At 45.0% G+C, this 23,833-nt stretch overlaps 1 protein-coding gene across 1 annotated transcript; it reads right to left on the reverse strand.

Moving 5' to 3' along the window:
* On the reverse strand, window positions 1-21,921 carry LOC140133843 (uncharacterized). Its single transcript, XM_072154484.1, has 5 exons — window positions 21,750-21,921; window positions 10,294-10,414; window positions 8,727-8,852; window positions 6,352-6,822; window positions 1-5,520 (listed from the first exon to the last, which is right to left on the reverse strand). Exons 1-5 carry the CDS (start codon window positions 21,783-21,785, stop codon window positions 2,714-2,716), a joined length of 3,561 nt encoding a protein of 1,186 aa, XP_072010585.1. The 5' UTR covers window positions 21,786-21,921; the 3' UTR covers window positions 1-2,713.
* Between the last annotated feature and the right edge of the window lie 1,912 nt (window positions 21,922-23,833).

A 23,833-nucleotide genomic window follows, 5' to 3' on the forward strand; every position in this document is an offset into this window, starting at 1 on the left:
TTCTGACCTTAAAATATTTATTGAGTACAAATTATGTGAAAAATCGAAAAAACCAGAAGGCCGTGTACCCCAGGACCATAGGTTGAGGTAGAAGTGACAGGTCGGGTACATAACACTACATCGGGTAGTAAAACACTGATAGAAAATATTTACAGGTTCACACGTCGGCAGCACCAGAGGATGACGTCTCGGTCTATAGTCATATATAGTCATATAGATACACAATAGGAAGTCCTGGCCCCAACACCAACGCGTCCCAAGTCATTGGAGTGATATCTATAGGGGAATGACCAGAAGTGCATCTAGTTGTGAAGTATCACCCAATGCCCCAGGCTTGTACTCAGCGGACACCAGAATATTGTCCGATTCCAGGCAGAGACCATCAGTAACTTTGTCCCACAGCATCTCAGAGGTCGGACCCACATCCATTAGGATAATCCTGTAGACGTGCAAATACCTTCACCAGGGACGATTTGATTCTCCATCCAATGGAAGATCAGGACCACGAAGCTGAACTTGCACCATCACTAAAAGCTTCATGGAACCGGTGAACTCCGTCCATATTGGTCCTACTGTAGATGTTGGGATCCAGAGTAACTGCTGACCAAATAATTGTTTGACCTGTGATATAGTGCCAGACTACATGGTCCTCGCCCTGTGGCTTCCCCTCTGACATTTTTTTTTTTTTACTTTGTATGAAGAGTGTTATATTGTATTTTGGATTAAAGGAAATCTATCATGTGATTCTATGTATAATGAAGCAAACATACCTTGAGGCTGCTGTAGCTACACTGATGCAGGATCATATCTTGCTTAATCCCTGTGCTAAAATTTCTAAAATTATGATAATGAGGCTCTGTCACTGCTCCATAGTGTTGTCCATTACAGGCAGAAGTAATCAATTGCTGCACCATCCCCCAGCTGCTGTGTATGAGTCATCCAGCTCAGGTTGATTAATCCTGTCTGGACAGTTCAGGAAGTTCAGTGTAATGTGTTTATGAACGGCAGCCAGACTGCACCCAGCTTTCCCAAGGTCCTGAAGTTAATTATTGTTTTTTTTTTTTTTTGCGCAATATGACTCAGAACAGGGATTAAACAAGATATGTTTCTACATCAGTGTAGCTACAGCGGTCTCAAGGTATGTTTGCTTCATATTGCATGAAAACAAAATTGGTAGATTCCCTTTAAAAAACAAACAATATATCCATACATTTAATCTATAGCTGGTAATTACCTACAGTAATATGGGAGGACAAACCTAATCCAACGCCAGTTCAGGGACATGTAGCCCTAAATTCAAAGTATCACAAGCAAATTGTGACATTGTATTGATGGATATCTGGTGTAGTAACCAGCGTGGGTTGTCTCAAGAGTCTTGGGTTATGTATAATGGACAAAGTGGATTTGGGGGAAAAGAAGAAATGATAAAATTCATGAAAGTGAAGATACATTGATGTTTGCCAGAGTCATGGAGGAACCTGGTGATGACTGGTATCAATAAGAGACTAAATCTCACTCCCTTCCACTAATAGTAAACGGATGATAGAGGGTTATGTGTCCTCGGTGGTTATAAAGTGAGACCCCCCCAAGGTCTTATGTCGTTGAGGTCTTGTTGGACTAACATTTACAGCACCAAAAGACGCAAAGACCATGTAAAGTAACAGCTGAAAAAGTCAAACCTATCATAGTGAAATAGAGGTACTGGATATGCCGGCCTAGAAAACTGTACGTACAAGGAACAGGGAGAACTGGTGTGAATACAGCCTTAAAAAGGACATCTACCACCAGGATGAAGGATTGTAAACCAAGCACACTGACATACTGGCGTGTGACCCCTCCTCTGACAGAATCTGCTCTTCTCTTAGTTTCTTATGCCCAGGTTTTAAACAAAAAAAGGCTTTTAAAATTATGCAAATGAAACCAAAGGGCTCCAGGCTTCATAGAAGTTGAGGAGCCTTGAGCCCCTCAGGCTCATTAGCATAATTCCTGAAGCCTTTTTTCCTAAAAACAAGGGCAAAGGAAGCTTAAAGAAGCGTGGATCCTGCCAGATGGGGCGCCTACTAGTATGTCAGTGTGCTTGGTTTACAATCCTTCACCCTGGTGGCAGATTTCCTTTAAGCAGATCCCGAGAGAAGGAGAGGATTGAAGAGCAACATTTCCTCCAAGAGATAACCCACCTTGGACTGGAGGAAGCTTTCATCGAGCCCGGCATGCATAGAGGAGGTCCATGGAGATGCCACCATACCAGCCAAGTGTAGGCAGCCATCATATTATAGCATACAATGTGACTGGAATCCATTATACGTAACGTCTACCTACCAGACCTCCCCACGGCCCGATTCAGAGTCCAGAAGAGAGTGGGAATAGGCGTCAGGACGGTGCAGAATGTGCTAAGTCTATGCTGCGTTATGTACAATTTTTACATTTCTAGACTATGATCCACTTTATCTCTTTCTGGATAAAACGGCCAATGGTGAAAAGTCAGGTTACCTACAACTAACATGCGATGCTCTAGACAAGTCCCAGACGGGCAGCAAGAAATCCGAGACAACACATTTAGAATCTAAATTTTCTAATAGGTCTTAAAACTTTTAGACATATAGAAAGATTTGACAACCCCCTTTTAAAACCCACCCCACAAAAAAAATTAACAAAATACGTACGGGCGCTACAAAAATTAAAAGGACAATGTGTAACATTGAAGGTTCTGTCTCTACACGGTCACGACATACACCGTGCTCCCGTCATCCCCCTGCGTAGTGTACAATATAGTCGGGGCATCGTCGTCCGTTCCTGGAAGACCTCCATTCCCACTAGTGTTTTTAGAGGCCAGTTCATCAGCACGGGCTCCGGCCGGCCGGTCTAGTGGCCTGTGAACTGCTCGATGGGTCGTCAAGTTCTCAAGGGAATTAAACTTCTCATCACAATCGCTGCATTTGAAGAGTCTTTCCAATACAACGGCCGGCGGCTGCTCAGGCCCCGGCTGGTTGGGTGGCCCACTCTGCTCTCCAACCTTTTTTGCAATAATGCTGCTATTCTGTTGATTAGCACCAACCACTATGGTAGAGGCTGAAGAAGTTGCCACCTGCAAAGTCCTATTGGCATTGACTGAAGCAATGTTGGTTATTGGTGCCGTGACGGATCCTGAATTGCCGATGCCCAAGCCACCATTTAAGGTAAGGATCGTGGAGTTATTGAGATTTAATGTTCCGTTACTATTGAAGTTATTGGCATTACCTGCAAGCGCAACAGGGGAATTATTTCCAATGTAAAGTCCATTTACGGGGGCGATATTGCCAAAAGCCAACTTTCCACCCAGGGCTACAGGAGCGACGTTCCCAGTCATAACATTCCCATTGACTGTGACCACTGTGGCATTGCCAATACCGGAAGAGACATTGTCCTTGGAAGGAACAGCAGAACCAGTCAGAATTAGACCAGAATTGGCATCTACAAAAAGTGGAATAGGCTGATTTCCTGGAGCCGTTACCGGCACCGCCTTGAGGGTGCCACCATTAACCTTCGGAAGGGTGGAGTTCTTGAGGGCACTGTTGATGTTGCTGGATTGGTTAACATTGATGGCCACCGGATTTGAGACCCGAGGAGGCGCAGTAACTGGAAGTCTATTGGTTTGACCAAGTACTGGGGTCATGGCTACAGAGCTGAAGTTCGGGTTGACAGCCCTGGGAGTGGTCGCGGTGTTTGTTACCAGTCTAGTGTTCTTACCGATTGACACTCTGCTGTTCTGGTTTATGCCCGAAATCTGGTTATCTGCAATATTCACAGGTGTCGCCAGCATGATCCCTGAACTTCCCATGGTGACGGGGAATGTCAGCATGATACTTTGGTTGCCATTTACAGGAACCGACAATGGTTGATTGCCTCCAGTGACGATGATCGGCGAAGGCTGCTGCTGCATCTGAACTTTATTAACCAAAACCGCAGAACCCTGTTTGCCCCCTTGAAGTTGGACAGTTTTGTTTATGGATGAAGGAGGGGGGGCTGGAGGAGGAGGCTCCCGATTACTTTTTGGGTTGGTAATTGGGGGTGTCATGGGTTTAGAAGTTTTAACCTCCATATTTGAGCTACTGGCAGGAGAACTGCGTGGCCTAGCAGATAACGCATCTCCATCTTTGTCATCAATAATTATAATTGTATTCGAGTCCTTCTTTGCCTCTCTTGGTCCTCTGGAAGGTGGAGGCATAAAAACTCCACCACTCCGGACGTCGCTGATGGTAATTGGTGGCGTCTGGCGCTTATGTTCATTCATTTCCGGTGCAGCAGTGCTTCGTACGTTACTAATAGTAATTGGAGGCGTTCGGCGCTTACTTTCTTTCATTTCGGTTGGGGCCACACTCCGAATGTTACTGATGGTGATTGGTGGCGTTTGTGGCCTCGTTTCTTTCACTTCTGGTGGAGGAGTTTTCTTTGAATCTTGGCGCCCACCAACCATAGCTCGAGATGAAGGAAGACCAGATTTGGGAGTTGTAAGTGTGATGTATGAACCTTGGTGATTTCCAGGGGTTCTTGGAGCTGGGGAGCTTTTTTCGTCATCGCAGTCTACGATGATCACTGTTGGACTGACTCTTTTTGTAGGGATCCCACTTTCAGAAGGCATCTGCGGAGCCGACCTTTTTGCGGCATGGCTCTCATTTACTATAACTTGCTCTACATCTTGACCGAGAAAGGTAGAAGATGACGGAAGATTGTGTTTGGAAGGGATGTCCCCTCGATCTGTTTGCAAAGATTTTTTATTTGCGGCTGCTTCTCCGCTTTTCATCTGCCCCGAGTTGCCAGTGGCAGACGTCGCTGGTTGTACTCTGGTCATTTTGTTACCATGAACTGTGTAATTCTGTTGTTGTGGTTGTTGCCGCCCATTGTTATAGGTAGGCATGTTTCTGCTATTATCACTGCTGGTCACGATTTGGGGTAAAGGTCTGCCTCTCTGGTCAGCGCCGGGGCTGTTACCGGCAGCAAACAATGGCATTGTTTCAATAGCTGCCAATGGAGACATAGACTGCGACTTGCGGTGATTCCCGCCATTGTTGGCAGGTACGGTTCCGTACTTGACACTTTGATTAGACCCATGAGGTGAAGAAGCTGCTGCGCTATTTCCAGGCATGACATTGCCGGCAGAGTGATCCGGCTTGTTGGGGAAAACATTTGGAGATTTAGCATCTCCGGGTCTGCGATATCCTGGATAAGGGGCAGATATCTGGATCATCCCGGGATTCCCTTGCACATTTACCGGAGGGGTCCCGTGTCTGACTGGAGGGCGTATATTGGAGTAAGCAGCAGGATTTCCTCCACCACTAAAGTACGGGTTGGGAGGAGATGTGTATCGATGCGCTGGGGCCATGTCCACCGGGCCAGGAATAGGATGGTGCAACCTCCTCTGATCCCAGTGAACGTTCATCCCACACTGATTATTACAATATGTTCCACAGCCGGGACAAGGCGGTAAGGGATTTCTTCGGTCGTGGTGGACCATATGAAGGTTTCTGTTCCGGTTTTCGAGATCTGGAACGATACAAAATTAAAAAAAATGTGAGAGATCAAATGATCGTCACCTGTAATTGGGTTAGACTTGTGTCTGTAGATCCTGCCTTACATACAAGTGTTCTGCATGTACAGAGATACAGAGAGCCAGGCCCTTACTATTCACTACTGGGAAAGGGGTGTTAAAGGGGTGTTCTGGGAATTTCCGACTCCCCTCAGAGACTCTGGCTACCGCTGTGAGTGTTGCGGCTACAGGCTGCTCACAGACTTCCCCTGGCTGGGAATACAACTTAGGCCGCCTAATGACGTGTCCCACGAGCTCCAAACTGCAGCCGCAATGCTGGAATTTTTCCTTATGTTTGACCTGGACAACTAGAAAGCCCTTTAACCGATAGAAGCCATGAAAGAGTTACAGAAAATATTTAACACAGGCGACTATCCTTAGGACAAAATGTCAACCCTGACTCTTAGGCTACATTCAGACGAACGTATGGAAAATGTATATATGGCCAATATACGTCCCCCATAGATGGCAACGGCCACATGGCGCCGTACGGGAGCGGTAGGTGCAGCACACGTGCGGACATGTCCCATCTTTCTACGGCATAGGGTGCCGTGCGCCATATATTCCTATGTAGAGGGGCGGGGGTGAGCGGCGCTCTCCCCGGCACTGCCGTGTGCCCACTGTGCTACGGTACGGTACACACGGCTCTTTTCAAATGCACTTGTCATATAAATTCTTCTATGTTCGGGGCTGTGGGGCTTTTTGTGTACATCCATGTACGTGCGAGTTGATGCAGAATTAACATTCCCATGTGGCCATCAATCCCTTCTTTCTAGCAGGACACTTACCTACATGACTACCCGGTGGGCCCATGGGCATCTGCTCATATCCAAACGCTGGATTTCCTGGCCGCTCCGGCACTTGGAATGGCGAGGTGGGGTCTGCGGCATTTCTGTAACCTTGACTAAGATAGTGCGGAGACAATGGAACCATTCCGGAATTTCCATACGTGGCTATAGGGGAGGTGGGGTGCGACATCCCTTCCCCTCTACCCGCATAGCCGGGAGATATAGGGCTTCCATTGAAGTAATTAGATGGAGGGGTCATGTACGGCTTCCCGGGATTTACATCCATAGGAGATCCTGGATACATTCCCTGTGTGTTCCACTGATATCCCATCCGGCACTGGTTATTACAGCAGGTCCCGCACCGAGCGCACAGAGCTCCACCGCGCTCCTGGGAGGAGGAAATCTCACCGGGTGCAACCGGAGTGGAGGCTTTAGGAGACTCGCGCTCAGCCTTAATCTCTGGCCGAGAGTCTGTAGAGAAGGAAACAGGACTGCGGTAAGATACACTACATAATCCTGTACATAGGGGGCAGTATTATAGTAGTTATATTCCTGTACATAGGGGGCAGTATTATAGTAGTTATATTCCTGTACATAGGGGGCAGTATTATAGTAGTTATATTCCTGTACATAGGGGGCAGTATTATAGTAGTTATATTCCTGTACATAGGGGGCAGTATTATAGTAGTTATATTCTTGTACATAGGGGGCAGTATTATAGTAGTTATATTCCTGTACATAGGGGGCAGTATTATAGTAGTAATATTCCTGTACATAGGGGGCAGTATTATAGTAGTTATATACATGTACATAGGGGGCAGTATTATAGTAGTTATATTCTTGTACATAGGGAGCAGTATTATAGTAGTTATATTCCTGTACATAGGAGGCAGTATTATAGTAGTTATATTCCTGTACATAGGGGGCAGTATTATAGTAGTTATATCCTTGTACATAGGGGGCAGTAGTATAGTAGTTATATTCTTGTACATAGGGGGCAGTATTATAGTAGTTATATTCCTGTACATAGGGGGCAGTATTATAGTAGTTATATTCCTGTACATAGGGGGCAGTATTATAGTAGTTATATTCCTGTACATAGGGGGCAGTATTATAGTAGTTATATTCTTGTACATAGGGGGTAGTATTATAGTAGTTATATTCTTGTACATAGGGGGTAGTATTATAGTATTTATATTCTTGTACATAGGGGGTAGTATTATAGTAGTTATACTCTTGTACATAGGGGGCAGTATTATAGTAGTTATATTCTTGTACATAGGGGGCAGTATTATAGTAGTTATATTCTTGTACATAGGGGGCAGTATTATAGTAGTTATATTCTTGTACATAGGGGGCAGTATTATAGTAGTTATATTCTTGTACATAGGGGGCAGTATTATAGTAGTTATATTCTTGTACATAGGGGGCAGTATTATAGTAGTTATATTCCTGTACATAGGGGGCAGTATTATAGTAGTTATATTCCTGTACATAGGGGGCAGTATTATAGTAGTTATATTCCTGTACATAGGGGGCAGTATTATAGTAGTTATATTCTTGTACATAGGGGGTAGTATTATAGTAGTTATATTCTTGTACATAGGGGGTAGTATTATAGTATTTATATTCTTGTACATAGGGGGTAGTATTATAGTAGTTATACTCTTGTACATAGGGGGCAGTATTATAGTAGTTATATTCTTGTACATAGGGGGCAGTATTATAGTAGTTATATTCTTGTACATAGGGGGCAGTATTATAGTAGTTATATTCTTGTACATAGGGGGCAGTATTATAGTAGTTATATTCTTGTACATAGGGGGCAGTATTATAGTAGTTATATTCTTGTACATAGGGGCAGTATTATAGTAGTTATATTCCTGTACATAGGGGCAGTATTATAGTAGTTATATTCCTGTACATAGGGGGCAGTATTATAGTAGTTATATTCCTGTACATAGGGGGCAGTATTATAGTAGTTATATTCTTGTACATAGGGGGCAGTATTATAGTAGTTATATTCCTGCACATAGGGGGCAGTATTATAGTAGTTATATTCCTGTACATAGGGGGCAGTATTATAGTAGTTATATTCCTGTACATAGGGGCAGTATTATAGTAGTTATATTCTTGTACATAGGGGGCAGTATTATAGTAGTTATATTCTTGTACATAGGGGGCAGTATTATAGTAGTTATATTCTTGTACATAGGGGGCAGTATTATAGTAGTTATATTCTTGTACATAGGGGGCAGTATTATAGTAGTTATATTCTTGTACATAGGGGGCAGTATCTATATCATAATAATATTTTAAATAACATATGTAATTAGACATTAGTAGATGTCAGATAAAATACAACGTGCCGTCACCTTTACTTCCATCTGGAGCGCCTTCTGGCTGCGATTCTTGCAATTTAGGCTTTTTGCATGGGTCCACACATGGTTCTTCTCCTCTCTCAATTCGGGACACAATTTCTGGTTTGGGGATGCGGTATCCTGTGAATGAATCATGTAGAATTTCACATCACTTGGCTACAAATCGCATTTACCAACACTTGAATTAAAACCAGAAAAGTGATGCGGATATTAGGAAATAGACACATGTAGCAGTGCTGAGGTGTTCCAGACATCAATCATCTCTGTCCATATATTATGCTCCTCCCTTAGGTACATCAAATAAGTGCCCCAAATTTCTGCAGAGGAGGGCCACTCCCCTATGACTGTCCTAGGACGTGGAGATTGTCACGTTACGTTACTAAGGTCTTGGGGTTTCTAGTAAGACGTTCACCACTTCCTTACTATCCGTCTGCTGGCAAACCAGGTGGCACTTTGGTTATATGAAAATTCAGAAGACGGGTCAATGCCGAGAACCAGACACAGATGTGGTTGGATGGAAATATAGATCAACTTTAGGTTCGTATTAAATTTCCTTGCAATGCAATAGCCTAGAGGCAAATCAGGTTTAAGGAGCCGAGATCAAGGAAGAGAGAAGAAAGCTGAAGCCAAGGGGAGATCTGACGCCGGGGGCAGACATGGCGTCATCCAAATATAACGGATATATATTCTCCATATCTGTGAGAACCCACCGTGTCACAGGTTTATTGGGGACAATCCCTGGCTGTCACCCTTTGACCCTTGTGCACAGATGTGAAGTATACCGAGATCACCAGGTTGCTTCCTCTTCATGTGGATCCAATGTAGGAGCAAAGAACCAGCAGCGGAGGGGAAGAGTTGTCACAACAGCCGAGATCAGGACTGGTCTGGGGTTCAGCCATAGCTCGGGGCAGGAGATCAGGAACCATGCATTGAATTATTGGTTGGGTATAAAATAATGAATATGTCCTGGGGCATTAAAAGCGGATGTCATATGGCAGTGATGGCGAACCTTTTAGAGATCGAGTGCCCAAAAAGGGACCCAAAACACACCAGCTTTTCCCAACACGGCAATTTAGGCAGTAACAAACTTATTGTTACTAGAATTTTTGAGCTCAAATCTGACCCTGTCCATAACTTTTCACTCAGACAGGACCAAGCAGCACCGGATGGGTCACTTTAAAATAGCAGGGCACTACTGCAGACTGCAGGAAGGTGCCATGTCTGGCAAACTCTGTGCCTGGGAGACAGCCCGTGTGCCCACAGAGAGGTCTCCGAGTGCCATAGGTTCGCCGCCACTGTCATATGGGCTTGGCCATGATATGAAGAACATGGGAGGCCCCAGGCTTGGAGGAGGAGAGGACAAAGAAGAAGAGCAAAGCCACCAGGCAGGGAAGTCATTGACCTTCTGACCATCGATGCCTCTTCATCAATAGGACAACTGGCTGCAATATTTTGGAATCCCACCGACTGCGTAAAGGCAGGATTCATTGTGCACCAAGCTAGGGGCCTTGATGGAGAAGATGGTTCCAGTTATGGAGATGGATCCCCGCGTCACCCTTACCCAGCGCCAGCATGGTCTCGTAGATTTCTTTGATAAGGTCCTTGTAGATCTTCTTCTGAACATCTTCCAGGTTCTGCCATTGTTCCTCCGAGAAGTAAATCGCAGCATCGTCAAAGGTGACCTGTGAGAGAGACCACGTGTAGGTTAGTAATCACACACATATGGTGGAGGAGCTACAGAAAGGGTCCGGTTCTTATGGACCTGCTACTGGATAATACAAGCGATTAAACTCTGGATGTTACACTTTATCGCTGTGACTGCAACAACAACATAACCGGCGCTCGCGAGAACCAGGACGTGACCACATTGGCTGCTGCGAATTACATCATTCCATGTACTTGTAATTAAGTTTCCTAATTAGGCTTCATACTGACAGGACACAATACACAGACTCCATCATCATGTAGGCTCCAAAGTCCTTCAGCAGACCCCTCATCCTGTAGGACCCTTGGTCACCCCTCTATCATCCTGTAGACTTCTCCATCCCCAGCAGCCCCCTCGGTGTTGTAGGCTCTTCCATCCAGACTCATCTGTCCCTCAGCAGAGGCTCCTCTAACTCCATTCCATTGGTAGATCCCTCTGTCCTACAGGCTCCTCCATACCCTATGTCATCCTATAGACTTCTCCATCCCCGGCAGCCCCCTCCCTACCCTATATCACACTGTAGACTTCTCCATCCCCTGGCAGCCCCCTCAGTCTCGTAGGCTCCACCATACCCTATATCATCCTATGGACTTTTCCATCCCCCTTAGTCTTGTAGGTTCTTCCATCCATCCGCAGATTCATCTGTCCCTCAGCAGAAGCTCCTCTGTAACCTCCATCTCTCGGCAGATGCCTCCTTCATCCTGTAGGATCCATCAGTAGCTCATCTCACAATCCTCCATACCCTCAACCACACTTGTTATTAAATAGCTGGACAACTTTTCTCTAATCTGTAGGGGAGGGGGGTTCACCTTGCCCCATCACAAGCCGCTATAAGATCAGGTTAGGTTCGTGTTCTGATCTCTTGGATCCCACCATAGGGGACTTTTTGGCTACAGCTATTTACCGATTTATTGTTAAAATCATCTATTACCTGATGGACTATTAGAACAAATGATTACACCCCCTCCAAAAGAAAAACAAAAAATCTCACCACTTTCACTTCCCCCATCAGTCACTTGTGGTGAAGTCTCCCCGACCCCCGGAAATCTGTCACCAGGCCCCTCCGCAGCAGAAGGGGAAGAGCTCGGTGCAGACACTGCACAAGTCACGGGTGCACATAGGTGCCACTTATTTTGTAATATTTTTTTGGAGGGTGGAAATAGGCAACAAAATCAGTTTTCTGCACTAAAACCCCAAGCACATGGCCAGAGGGTGCCGATGTATTCTGCCTGGAGTCCAGCATCGCCAGCAAGTCAAGTGACGGTCCAACAAAGGTCCTGCAACTACTCATAACCTAATAATAGAATATGCAATTATTAGATGATGGAGCTGAATTGGCAATGAGACCCCCAGCCGGGTGCCTTCAGTACAATGACCACCACATAGAACATATAGTAATAAGTTGTGGTGCACAAGGCTCAGTCGCGCACTGGAAGGGGCCCCGTCCTATGAAGCCTAGCCTGGGCCTTGTAGTTCCTCCAGGCAGTGGCGGGTGCTAATACACCATTATTACATCTTCTCTCCCCGTCGCTTGGTAAATTCCCCGTCATCTGCATACACGCGCTCACAGTGAATAATTACACGGCAATTAGCGAGTCTTTCACATGCGGCTATTAACCTCTCCGTGAAGCAATTAGTGCAAAATAATTAGCAAATAAAAGAGAAATATTTAATGTCAGGAGCATAAATGATTCTCACCACAAAAGCCAATTACCCCGGAGACTCACCAGGTAAGAGGAGCGCAACGCAGCCGAATCACCGCAACTCCCAACATCCTCTCAATAACCAATATTCTCATGAAATAATCAGTGCATGGGGCTACAATGTGACATGTTATAGGGACACCGCATAGAAGCTAGCCATAGGGACACCGTATACAAGGCAGCCCCACAGGGACACCGTATACAAGGCAGCCCCACAGGGACACCGTATACAAGGCAGCCACACAGGGACACCGTATACAAGGCAGCCCCACAGGGACACCGTATACAAGGCAGCCCCACAGGGACACCGTATACAAGGCAGCCCCACAGGGACACCGTATACAAGGCAGCCACACAGGGACACCGTATACAAGGCAGCCCCACAGGGACACCGTATACAAGGCAGCCCCACAGGGACACCGTATACAAGGCAGCCCCACAGGGACACCGTATACAAGGCAGCCCCACAGGGACACCGTATACAAGGCAGCCCCACAGGGACACCGTATACAAGGCAGCCCCATAGGGACACCGCATACAAGGCAGCCCCACAGGGACACCGCATACAAGGCAGCCCCACAGGGACACCGTATACAAGGCAGCCCCACAGGGACACCGTATACAAGGCAGCCACACAGGGACACCGTATACAAGGCAGCCCCACAGGGACACCGTATACAAGGCAGCCCCACAGGGACAGCGTATAGGAGGCAGCCAGCCCCACAGGGACAGCGTATAGGAGGCAGCCAGCCACATAGGGACAGCGTATAGGAGGCAGACAGCCACATAGGGACAGCGTATACAAGGCAGCCAGCCACATAGGGACACCGTATAGGAGCCAGCCACATAGGGACACCGTATAGGAGCCGGCCACATAGGGACACCGTATAGGAGCCGGTCACATAGGGACACCGTATAGGAGCCGGTCACATAGGGACACCGTATAGGAGCCAGCCACATAGGGACACCGTATAGGAGCCGGCCACATAGGGACACCGTATAGGAGCCAGCCACATAGGGACACCGTATAGGAGGCAGCCACATAGGGACACCGTATAGGAGGCAGCCAGCCACATAGGGACACCGTATAGGAGGCAGCCAGCCACATAGGGACACCGTATAGGAGGCAGTCAGCCACATAGGGACACCGTATACAAGGCAGTCAGCCACATAGGGACACCGTATACAAGGCAGTCAGCCACATAGGGACACCGTATACAAGGCAGTCAGCCACATAGGGACACCGTATACAAGGCAGTCAGCCACATAGGGACACCGTATACAAGGCAGTCAGCCACATAGGGACACCGTATAGGAGCCAGCCACATAGGGACACTGTATACAAAGCAGCCACATAGGGACACTGTATACAAAGCAGCCACATAGGGACCCCGTATACAAAGCAGCCACATAGGGACACGGTATACAAAGCAGCCACATAGGGACACGGTATACAAAGCAGCCACATAGGGACACTGTATACAAAGCAGCCACATAGGGACACCGTATAGAAGCGAGCCATAGGAACACCTTCTATAAGGCAGCCATATGCTTTATACATCAGTCAGGACAGCTACAGCATCTCGCTGACTCTCCCATACACAAGGCTTCCTCCAGAGCCTTCACCTTCAGACTCCTCAGTCTCCCCCTTAAAATTCCTCTGGCTTTGTCTTATCTCCCCAAACACGAAAGCACCAGGCGCCCCACGGCTCACCACTTATCTACTGACGGGAGACCCCCATGTACATCAGATGAGCAGTCCAGCTTGTGGAGAGGAGTGGGTTCAGCTCCTACACATCGTACATCGCTCTCAGTCCTCCCAGATTGATGCATTACTCAAGGATTGCACAAATCTTAACTACAATTTGGGAAAGTTTATGAAAAACTCCCCTTGCAGCGGCTGAGGACACTCGGGGCAGATGAAGGAACGCGCCCAAAGCCAAAATGTGACTACACGTCCTCTGCAAAACGAATTGATCGCAACAGTCACACAAGATATCAGTCTATTCCACATTCTCCTGGTGTCCATCACATTACACCTGCGCTCTGGTGCCATTATACCTGCAAATATGAACATAAACCATAAATGATCTACAGCCATGGCATCCGGTGGGAGGTTCAGCAGAACTTCATTATTCTTCAGTCAGATCTGCAGGACTTTCCCCGATTGCTGCCAATGTTTATGAGAATAGACTGTAATCGGCATGTGTAGCCTTGAGGGCTCGAGGACAAGATCCCAGGAACTAAGGAGCCGTATGCAGGGTCTTATCTGTGTAATGGCGCTCCTGCCTTATCCAGACGCCTGTAACCCCTAACATTACATCTATAAGAGATTTTTGCATCTTTTACATTTTTTTGGTATTTTAGTCCATTTAAAAATATCGTATCCAATGTATAAAGAGCGTTAATCACACACTAGAAGATACATCTCCAGGATTCCCCACCTTCTGGAAGGCGGACAATGTAGCAGAGGTAAGTGGTGGGAGCTGCCGAGCAGATCACGAGGTTCCTCCTCATCCATAGAGGAATTCTGCTCCGAGCAGCGAGAACACAATCTACAGAAAACTTGTCTGGAGTTGTGGACTAGGTACAAACTTCATATTTATTCCATCTCCATTAAACTGATGCCCGGTAGAGAATTCCACATTTCGATCTTCCATAGGACGTTCTTAGTCCCGGTCTAAATGATAACATACAGGTGTATGGAGTCACACAGCGCATGCGCTTAGAACATCCTGCATATAAATAATGTGCATGCAGTGTTCCCATCTCAGCCCGTCGTCTCACACCAAGGAGGACCTACCTGACCCAATGGGGGTCATTTACTAAGGGCCCGATTCGCGGTTTCCTGACGTGTTACCCGAATATTTCCGATTTGCGCCGATTTTCCCTGTATTGTATTTTGGCGCACGCGAATGGATTGTGGCGCATCGGCGCCGGCATGCATGCAATGGAAATCGGGGTGTGGCCTAACAAAAACCCGAAGGATTCGGAGAAACCCTTGCATAAAAAAAAAGAAAAAAAAAGTGTTGCTGGACTCGCGCTTACCTGCACCAGGAGTAGGATCATGCACTCCGGCGGACCTCAGCTCCACCTGGTGGACGTCGGAGGAACTGCCTTAGTGAATCGCCGGAAGACCCGAATCCTCCACACAGAACGCGCCGCTGGATAAGTAAATCCGCCCCAATGAGTAAACTGGGTGCCAAAACTAAAGCCATTCATGGGAATGGTAAAATAAGGAAATACTTCCCAATCAGTGACCATAACCTACACAAAGATCCAAAGAGTCGTAGTTAATGATCGCAGCGTCAATGAGAGCCATGATAAAATCTATCCAAATATCTCTTATCCCAGATCCTACAGGCGGTCCCCTACTTAAGAACACCCGACTTACAGACGCCCCCTAGTTATAAAAGGACTTCTGGATGTTGGCAAGTTACTATAGCTCCAGGCTACAATAATCAGCTGTAACAGTTATCACAGACGTCTGCATTTAAGATTTAGTGTTAATTCTGATTCTCATGACAATCCAACATTTTTAAATTCCAATTGTCACAGAGATTAAAAAAAATACAGTTCTGACCTATGTAACCTATTCTTGTATGTGACCCGGGGACTGCCTGTATTAGCAGCTTCTCTTCTATTGGGTATTTGGTTGATAATTTTTTTGGCCACCAAACTGTGATGTAAGGGATAACAAAGTTTAACAGAAACTTGCATTAGGCCTCAGTATCCGAGGATTCGGGCCATCCTTAATGTAAAACATTTGGTTTATGGGAAGGGCGGAGCACCAGGGTCGGCAACGTGTGAAACTTAATGACTTTATCAGACGGATGACATCAGTGCAGTCACACCCAATGCCGAGGCAGTCACTAACCATCTCCATATAAAGGGCCAAGGCTGCAGCATATTCCACTCCAGGAGCTGCTGCAGAGCATGACCTCATCTTCTGGTGCCCGGTGGTGGGGTCAATACATAGGGGCACTTCTATGTGGTGGTAGTTCTGAACATCCGTATACAACATAAATCACCTCTACAGTCCAATGTATCAACTCTTACATAAACCCTGGGTTGTATCTTCATTTATACATGAGAAGGTCTAATTAGGGTCCTGGTTGGTCTTTGTAAAGGGAACCGGTCACCCCAAATCTCTCCCACAAACCCCAAATACGACCTCTTAGCGCAGTGTAATATTCTCGCATTGATGGTTTTTCCATTATTGCTGCCACCGTTATGTAACGACCGATAAAGACACAGACGTCGTTTGTAGGATCCACGAAGATCTTAAAGACGTCACCCAAATATCCATTTTATAGGTTCAGAAATACGGGTTGGAACTGGGTAGAAACAAAAAGGAATTCTGAGTGTTAATGGGTGGAACACAATTGTATGTGATATCTTGTGGTTCAGAAATCTGGAAATTTGGCGAGAACTGGACCCAAATTGGATAGAAATACAGATCTGGAGATTTCAGACATCTCCTAGAAACCCTATAAGCATTGGTTCTCGTCAGCTCGCTCTCCATTTCACCCGACATCAATATGGGATTCTGAGTCCTGGCCTAGCACGCTTCTTTCCACACAATTACAGATGACCTTCGGAACGCGTCCTAGAGCCAACGCGTGAGGGAACCTTGTATGTAAGAGTGGAACAGATGCAAATACATTTCTATAATATGTGTATAGGGGTCCGAATACTTCAAATATATATGAACATACACCTCAAATACAAGTTCTTACCATGACTCTCACTAAGGCATCAATGGAGCACTATTCACCTCCACGAAGGGGTTTGTGGGGGAGATCTGGGGTGGCAGGTCCCATTTTGAGTAAGAAACATATCAGTATCAAAGAATAAAAGAAAAATAACCAAGTGTAACATTTATCCATGGCACCAAGTTGTTTTCGCTCCGAGAATTCTATTCCTCCCAAATTCCCTGTTTGGTGGAGATCCACGGGTGTCTGTGGATTATGGGGATGGACTTGTCCATTCTAGTCTTCGGATCATAATGGTTTTTCTAGAGTTGTGTGCTTTTGCATTTCAGTGTCATCCATGAGCTCCTTTTTGTATCTTCCTTTATTCTACGTTTCGGTTTTAAGTGGTCCATCAGACTTGTGAGTATTTTCTGTTACAGTCCCATGACCACAATGCTCTCCTCAGGATAGGATCTTCTTGTGACCGAGTGGTCCAAGAGCTTAGCTATTTATCCGGTCCTGTGAATTGTGCCAATCAAGATTTGGTAGAGACACGTGGACCCAAAGTAGGAGGCTCAGCTTGGTGAGGTCCATGAACTTCTTGAGTCTTCTCCCAGGTTATAGATGGCAATGAATGGTTTTCCGTTCCGTAGTATTTGTACATATCTCGCATTCTGATGGGTCTTCATGATTTCTGAAGTTGTCTTTATTGATTATGGCGTTGATCTTGTCCCTAGTAATATTATCATCATGTTTGTCTTCTCATTATTTGCTGCGGTCAACAAGCTTTATGACTGTTCTGGTCTTACTTTTACGTCTGGTGACCATAATGGTCGTCACCACAGAGTTTGGTCAAACAAGATTTGGACTCAAAGTCGGTAACTTGTGGTGGGCAATGAGACTCTACAATGTCCTCATTTCTCCCATCTAGTCTTGTGGTCATTATGGGCGACTTCACAAAGTTTTGTCTTTTTGTGTTCTTTTTGTTTTTCGAGTCTTTTCACCTTAGTAGTTTTCCCTGGAGTTGTGTCTTCTTGCATTTTGCGCCGGTTCTGCTCCCTTCCAGTCTCCATAGAGGTGAGTTAGGGTCCTGTAATTTGTGCCAAATAAATTTGGTCTAGTGACGCAGACCCCAAGTGGAAGGTTTGGCTGTTATGTTCTTCTCGGCTCGCAGGTTGTTACGGTTCTCTTAGGGCTTTACCAATAACAAGGGTTGCCTATAACCGTGATTGGATATCCTGTTTGCATAGCTCATCCCAAAAATCCCATTACTTGACATTTCCTGCTCTAGAGGAAACCTTGTTCATGGCCACATCCTCCCAGAATAATCAGGAAGGAAATCCCATTTTCTGGTGCGTGAGGCCTTTAAGTGCTGGAGTTACGGGGCCAGGAACGCTCATTGTATAAAGTCGAAAGGGAACCTGTCACTTTTTTCCCTAATGACCAGTTCCCACAGCACTATGCTAACTATTGGCGACATAATTTTTAACCAAAAATGCAAACTTGCTATCCCTAGAAAATGAACTTTGTAAGTCTGCCGGGCACCCTGCCAGAAGGAGCAGCGAGTGACAAGTGGCCTGTATTAGTCATGCCAGAAACTGCATCTCCTTCATTCCCCCCTCCCTTCAGCAGAGGACAAAATGATGTGAGCCGAGGGGAGGGGGAATGAGGGAGATGCTGGAGACATGAGCTCTATAAGTCTTGTAATTAATGGGCCAGAACCTCTCGCTGTATACGGTTTATAGCCACTGCTTCTGACTTACATTATCATCAATGCATGAAGTCTCATCTCCAAAGTCCAATCCATTCATCAAAGTTCCCCAACTTTTACCATCCCACAGTATTATGGCATCTACAGATGCAAACAAGATCAAACAGATGGAGCACAAAAATGACAATAACCAACACAAAGTTCTCTATTACAGGCGCGTGGTCAGCCAACAGAACCAGAACTAGCAGCAAGATGTGTTACAGAGAGGTGGAGCGGTGATTGTCCACCAAGCAGTGTCTGAAGTGTCTCTACCAGTCTGGGGGGTGTGGGGGAGGGGGATGGGTCTGGGGTATTTAGGGTATATATTTCGGGTATTTGGTGAGAGGGAACAGAAATCCAGCAGAATTGTGACTACAGCACTGGGTGTAACTGGAGAAGAAATCTTCGGACCATTGAAACATTTGGAGTTTCAGTTCCTTTCAGTCACATGTTGCAGCGGCAGGTTACAATGTATCAGTCACACAATCTGCAGCGATCTGGTTACACGTCAGGAAAACGACTCCTCTAATAGATAACAATGATAACAGCGCGCCCCCTCCCATCCCCCATGATTTACACTGCAGCGCTGGTCCTGCTCACACTGGAGGAAGCGCCCACTCAGCAGGAAATAAAGACACATAATTATATTCCTGTAATGTCAGAAGATTAGAAACCACAAGACCACCAGGGCTTCAGATCTATGGGGGGACACATCTGCTGCACAACAGACGGAACGGGGAGCAGCGCGGCCCCATGGGATGTGTTCAATAGAAACGCATGTGGACACGTAAACACCGATCGCATGCGCTAAGATGGAAATGCAAATTCATTGCGGCTCAGCCCCGCCCACTTACATTGCGTTTCTAGACAGTTCTAAGCAGAACCCATGTGAATACAGTTCTAATGAGAGAGAACGTTATCAGGACCTGGATCTCTCGCTGAGCTCCTCCCCCTCCAACGTGTAATCACCTGAGGAAGGGGCGGAGCCTCCCCTGGAAAATCAATTGTCTTCTCTAATAAAACTGCAAACATCTTATTCACCTGAACTATAGAATTGTGGGGACAAAAAAAATTAAATAAATAAATGTATGAACCAGGGGTCATTTTAAGCCACACCCCCTTGGTCATCCAGGTACAAAATTGAAAAAAAAAGAGAAAGAAAAGATTTTAAAAAAATTACCTATAAAAATAGTTTTGTAAGACTTGAAATATACACTACAAAGGTAATTGTGCTCCCCCATATAATGCACAGTATGGAGACCTAAAGATGATACGACACGCAGTACATGGACCTATAGATCAAAGTGGAGATTGTGAGGCCCCTATAGAACACAAAGTACAGAGATACTAAAATAATAGATTATATAGAGGCGTGAGAAGCTCCTGTACCACACACCCATATACACCCGCACACCCCCGTATACACCTGTACACCCCCGTATACATATCACACTTATACATCACAATCTGCACATAGTGGTTGGAACTATAACATATATAGGAGATCTATAGTGTTAGGTTCGTCCTCTAAGGGGACCAGTCAGTACATTGGGGAGGAGACAAATTCAGGATGATAACGAGCCGGAGGATGATAACGAGCCGGAGGATGATAACGAGCCGGAGGATGATAACGAGCCGGAGGATGATAACGAGCCGGAGGATGATAACGAGCCGGAGGATGATAACGAGCCGGAGGGTAATTATACCGGAGCACGGGGCTGTTCTCAGGATAAAAACTCAAACTTTATTAAGTATTCAACCAGACCACCCCCCAGTAGCCTCTTTGATCCTCGGTGCGCATCTCCTCGTAGGTGCCCGACCTCATCCACAAGGCCTGCAGTCAGCGCAGATCAGCGGGCTTTGGAGCAGTGACCGTGCAGACACGGGCCTTCTGTTCAGCGCATGCGCAGGCTTCGCAGACAAGGGCGCGCAGCTACAAGGAGGGCTACTGGGGCGTGGAGTAGCCGCACCGTGTAGCCTCAGCTCCGCCTACTCCACGCCCCAGTAGCCTCAGCTCCGCCTACTCCACGCCCCAGTAGCCTCAGCTCCGCCTACTCCACGCCCCAGTAGCCTCAGCTCCGCCTACTCCACGCCCCAGTAGCCTCGTTAGAAAATTTACATATTAGGGAATGAAAAGTTATAGAAAGATTGTGGGGACGTGAGGATTAGCCAGTAAAAGGCCTATCCTCACGTCCTATAGAGGCACCTACCTCCCCCCTCCCCCATCTATCTTTATAGGCAGATCGGTGGTGGTAGGTTTCTTTTAATTAAGATAATTGGGAAAACTGGACAAAAACTGACGGACTAAAAACGGGTTCAAAACACCACGTGTGACCCCTCCCTTACAGCCATTGGACAGCGTCATGGAAACATTGTATCATTTCATAGCAACGCTCTATTTAATAATTAGCTCATTGGTTTTTCCATACGGTCCAGGTGCAGCTCGTTCCATCATTAAGAATATTAATAACTGATCAAAGTCCATTCTGGTCTCGTACAGATCAGTATTCATGTTATTTATTCAGCACAATCCACAATCCAGGGGGATATAGGATCCAGGAGTATGGGGACCCTACAGAGTCTGCACCTATATATTATATAGAATAGTGTGAAGGCCCCATGTTACTAAACATATATAGATGATGCTCCTATACATGAAAGAGCCAGAGCTCCGGACTCCCATACATCACACACAGGATATAGATGAGGGACCTAAACAATAACCTATATAGTCCAAACCTATAGATCACATAGAATACTGTATATTACACATCATATATTAATGATGCCCCTATACATGACAAGAGCTGGAGCTCCCACACAGGATATAGATCAGGCACCTATACATAGGATTATGGTAACACTATGGAGTCTGCACCTATAGATCACACAGAATAGTGAGAGGACCCTATATCACACACCATATATTACAGGATAGAGCCGGGATATAGACCAGGCACCTATGGATAATATATAGGAGTGTGGGGACCCTACAGATTCCATAGAACATAGAGGATGCTCCTATAGGCGGCTGCCATACATCACTCTCTCCCAGGCAGTGACAGCACCTATAGGATCCGGGGCGCCTATAGATGTGGGGGTCAGTGCCGGCGCCCCGCACACAGGACAAAGCGGCGACGCGCAGCGCTCCCGGCAGCCTCCTACCTGCGCCAGGCTCTCGGACAGCAGCGGCCGCTCCATGCTCCGCGGCTCCCGGTCACCGACTACAGCCCGAAACCTGGGCGAGAACCGGAGGAGGGGCGAATCGTGCCGGGGGCGGAGCCACGAGGAGGCGGAGCAAACACGGGGAGGAGAAAACGGACAGAATATGATTGGCTTTAGGAGAAAGGCGGGGCTAGATTGAGGCGGTAGAATAGATGAATTCACGGGATTGGGTGAACATGGAAGGCGGAGTCAGAGGGTGTGGACAAATCGGAGAAGCGTGAGGTCCCTAGCGATTGGCTGTGGCTAAGAGGCGGAGTCACAATGTTTCCACAGGAAAAGGCGGGCAGTGTGAAAAACGGGGGGAAGGGCAGGACGCGTGGGATTGGACGGAAACAAGGGCGGAGTCTATAATCACAATAAACAATGGGAGGAGCCGACGAAATGACTAGAAATCCCCGTATGCTTTGTCATGCGATCCTCATCACGTGACACATCACAAACAAGAGAAATGTACAATATATAATACTACAGAGGTGTAATACTATATAACACAGGAATAATACTGCAGAGGTGTAATAATATATAATACTGCAGATGTGTATAATAATATATAATACTGCAGAGGTGTAATACAGGTATAATACTGCAGAGGTATAATATATAATACTGCAGAGGTATAATAATATATAATACTGCAGATGTGTATAATAATATATAATACTGCAGAGGTGTAATAATATATAATACTGCAGAGGTATAATAATATATAATACTGCAGATGTGTATAATAATATATAATACTGCAGAGGTGTAATAATATATAATACTGCAGAGGTATAATAATATATAATACTGCAGATGTGTATAATAATATATAATACTGCAGAGGTGTAATAATATATAATACTGCAGAGGTATAATAATATATAATACTGCAGATGTGTATAATATATAATACTGCAGAGGTGTAATAATATATAATACTGCAGATGTGTATAATAATATATAATACTGCAGATGTGTATAATAATATATAATACTGCAGAGGTGTAATAATATATAATACTGCAGAGGTATAATAATATATAATACTGCAGATGTGTATAATATATAATACTGCAGAGGTGTAATAATATATAATACTGCAGATGTGTATAATATATAATACTGCAGAGGTGTAATAATATATAATACTGCAGATGTGTATAATATATAATACTGCAGAGGTATAATAATATATAATACTGCAGATGTGTATAATAATATATAATACTGCAGAGGTGTAATAATATATAATACTGCAGAGGTATAATAATATATAATACTGCAGATGTGTATAATAATATATAATACTGCAGAGGTGTAATAATATATAATACTGCAGAGGTATAATAATATATAATACTGCAGATGTGTATAATAATATATAATACTGCAGAGGTGTAATAATATATAATACTGCAGAGGTATAATAATATATAATACTGCAGATGTGTATAATAATATATAATACTGCAGAGGTGTAATAATATATAATACTGCAGAGGTGTAATAATATATAATACTGCAGAGGTATAATAATATATAATACTGCAGATGTGTATAATAATATATAATACTGCAGAGGTGTAATAATATATAATACTGCAGAGGTATAATAATATATAATACTGCAGATGTGTATAATATATAATACTGCAGAGGTGTAATAATATATAATACTGCAGATGTGTATAATATATAATACTGCAGAGGTGTAATAATATATAATACTGCAGATGTGTAATAATATATAATACTGCAGAGGTGTAATAATATATAATACTGCAGAGGTATAATAATATATAATACTGCAGATGTGTAATAATATATAATACTGCAGAGGTATAATATATAATACTGCAGAGGTATAATAATATATAATACTGCAGATGTGTAATAATATATAATACTGCAGAGGTGTAATACATGTATAATACTGCAGAGGTGTAATAATATATAATACTGCAGAGGTTTAATACAGGTATAATACTGCAGATGTGTATAATAATATATAATACCGCAGATGTGTGCAACATCCCCCA

This window comes from Engystomops pustulosus, chromosome 5, assembly GCF_040894005.1.
Source record: "Engystomops pustulosus chromosome 5, aEngPut4.maternal, whole genome shotgun sequence".
NCBI lineage: Eukaryota > Metazoa > Chordata > Amphibia > Anura > Leptodactylidae > Engystomops > Engystomops pustulosus.

What these genes read in the sequence shown, in the direction of transcription:
- LOC140133843 (XM_072154484.1), bottom strand. Translation starts at nt 21,785, where the DNA reads ATGGAGCGGCCGCTGCTGTCCGAGAGCCTGGCGCAG. An exon ending in CGAGACCATGCTGGCGCTGG is followed by an intron (nt 8,853 to 10,293) that starts GTAAGGGTGACG and finishes ATTCATTCACAG; the next exon opens with GATACCGCATCCCCAAACCA. An exon ending in CCCACCGGGTAGTCATGTAG is followed by an intron (nt 5,521 to 6,351) that starts GTAAGTGTCCTG and finishes GTATCGTTCCAG; the next exon opens with ATCTCGAAAACCGGAACAGA.